The sequence below is a fragment of the Glandiceps talaboti genome, chromosome 5 (assembly GCF_964340395.1).
Source record: "Glandiceps talaboti chromosome 5, keGlaTala1.1, whole genome shotgun sequence".
In the NCBI taxonomy this organism is placed as follows: Eukaryota; Metazoa; Hemichordata; class Enteropneusta; family Spengelidae; genus Glandiceps; species Glandiceps talaboti.
Window position 1 is genome coordinate 26,539,449 of NC_135553.1, and position 1,680 is coordinate 26,541,128.

Genomic DNA, 1,680 nt, shown 5'->3' on the forward strand with positions numbered 1-1,680 from the left:
TGAGGTGTCATATCGCATCGGTGAAAAGGGTGCAGTTAAAGTACTATATGTTGAAGACAAGGACGACACTTTGAATAGCTTGGACCAGTCAATAACAGAAGTGAAGAGTACCTTCAACCCAGAAGCTGACTCCTTCAGACCAATTGATGCGCTGTCATCATCCCTGAGCAGTATGAGTCTCTCGCCAACCTCTCCTGTCCCACCTGGATTCAAATCACCTTCACCTACTACCAGCATGTTTGGAAAAGTTAGTCCAAACGTTGACAAGACCCATCCTGTCACCTTTGACGCAGCCACCTTTGCGCAAACCAAGTTTGGTTCTACTAAGATGAAAACTGCCTCTAAGAAGATCAACCTGCAGCGACTGTCACCAACAGAATTTACAAACTACATGAAACAGCGTTCAGCATTAAATGGTATGTATGCTCAGAGACCGCGATCTCTGTCCCCAAATGCTAAAGAGTTTGTGTATCCTCAGCCAAAATTGGATAACGTTGGTGTTTGGGGTGGAGATGGGCTCTCTCTGCAGCCAACCAACTTAGGTTATGACATTCTGCCAAATGCTAACAACAACAATGATGCTGCCAAAGCATTATTTGAAGGCTTAAATTTCAACGTGCCATACACTGGCCAATACAATAACCAACAGTCTTTGGTTGTAGCAAACTGACTTGATAGAAATTTACAAGAGAGTACTTAATTACATATGTGATATGGAAGACTGAATTGACGACTCAGTTCACAATGCATGACAGGTGAGCACAAAGTTCACTGTGGATTGAAGATAAGATTACATTGACATGTACAAGAACAGTTGCAAAAGATGTTTTTTGGAGTTTTGATAATCATTCTGATACTGCCCAAGGGTACTATTCAATTGATTTATATTCTTTAACAGTAAACCTTTTGCGGGTATAAGTTTCCTATTTTCCAAGATGAGATATTTAATGAATTTCTTGTTAGCTTTAATACAGTACAAATTTTATCTTTGAGAGTATATATTGGTATTCTTTCTGTACTTGGGTATTAAAAAAGCATTTTATCTTTTCTACTCAACAGTGGCAATTCTATACTAAGAATAGATTGCTGTGCAAGCTTTTACTTTTGTAAGAAAAATGCAAAAAAAAATATATATCTATATTATTAAGCCTAGACCTGTGGACATCCATCCTAGTGATATTTCCCAGAGAATATTAAAAAAAAACAACAGATATCTTGTATTTTGTGTGATACTTCCAGAGTTTGCCATCATTCATCAAGATTTGACAGATATATACATAATCTGAAATATTTAATTTTTTTCTACAGATTGTGCAATAAAAAGTAACATTGACGAAAATACTATTTTAAGTTTTCCCAGTTTAGGTGGTGCATTGGTAATGTTTATATTGTTCCATATTTTTAAGTTTGTATTAAAAAAAAATTTCAAAAAATGTCTCTGTTGCCTCTCTTGTTATTTCATAAAATTCAAAAAGGGAGATCAGTATAAACAAATCATTTTTGTGATGCTAAAAAAATGTATAAATATGGCATTTATTGACCAACACATATAGATTTGTTCATTTCTATTTAAACTCCCTTTGTGGGTTTTCTGTTAAGTGTGATTGGTGTGATTCCCTATAGTATAGATTACAAAATAGAGTTTAATAATTCAGTTGGAAGATTGTGTAAGCCACTACA

General features: G+C 35.1%; 1 protein-coding gene across 1 annotated transcript in view; it reads left to right on the plus strand.

The window, feature by feature from the left end:
* Positions 1-1,116, plus strand: part of LOC144435126 (protein Tob1-like) — a 2,288-nt gene extending 1,172 nt beyond the window's left edge. The window contains exon 2 of the mRNA XM_078123684.1: positions 1-1,116. This exon is cut by the window's left edge and continues 352 nt beyond it. Coding sequence (XP_077979810.1) covers positions 1-670 — 670 coding nt within the window. The 3' untranslated portion in view covers positions 671-1,116.
* Positions 1,117-1,680: the final 564 nt, after the last annotated feature.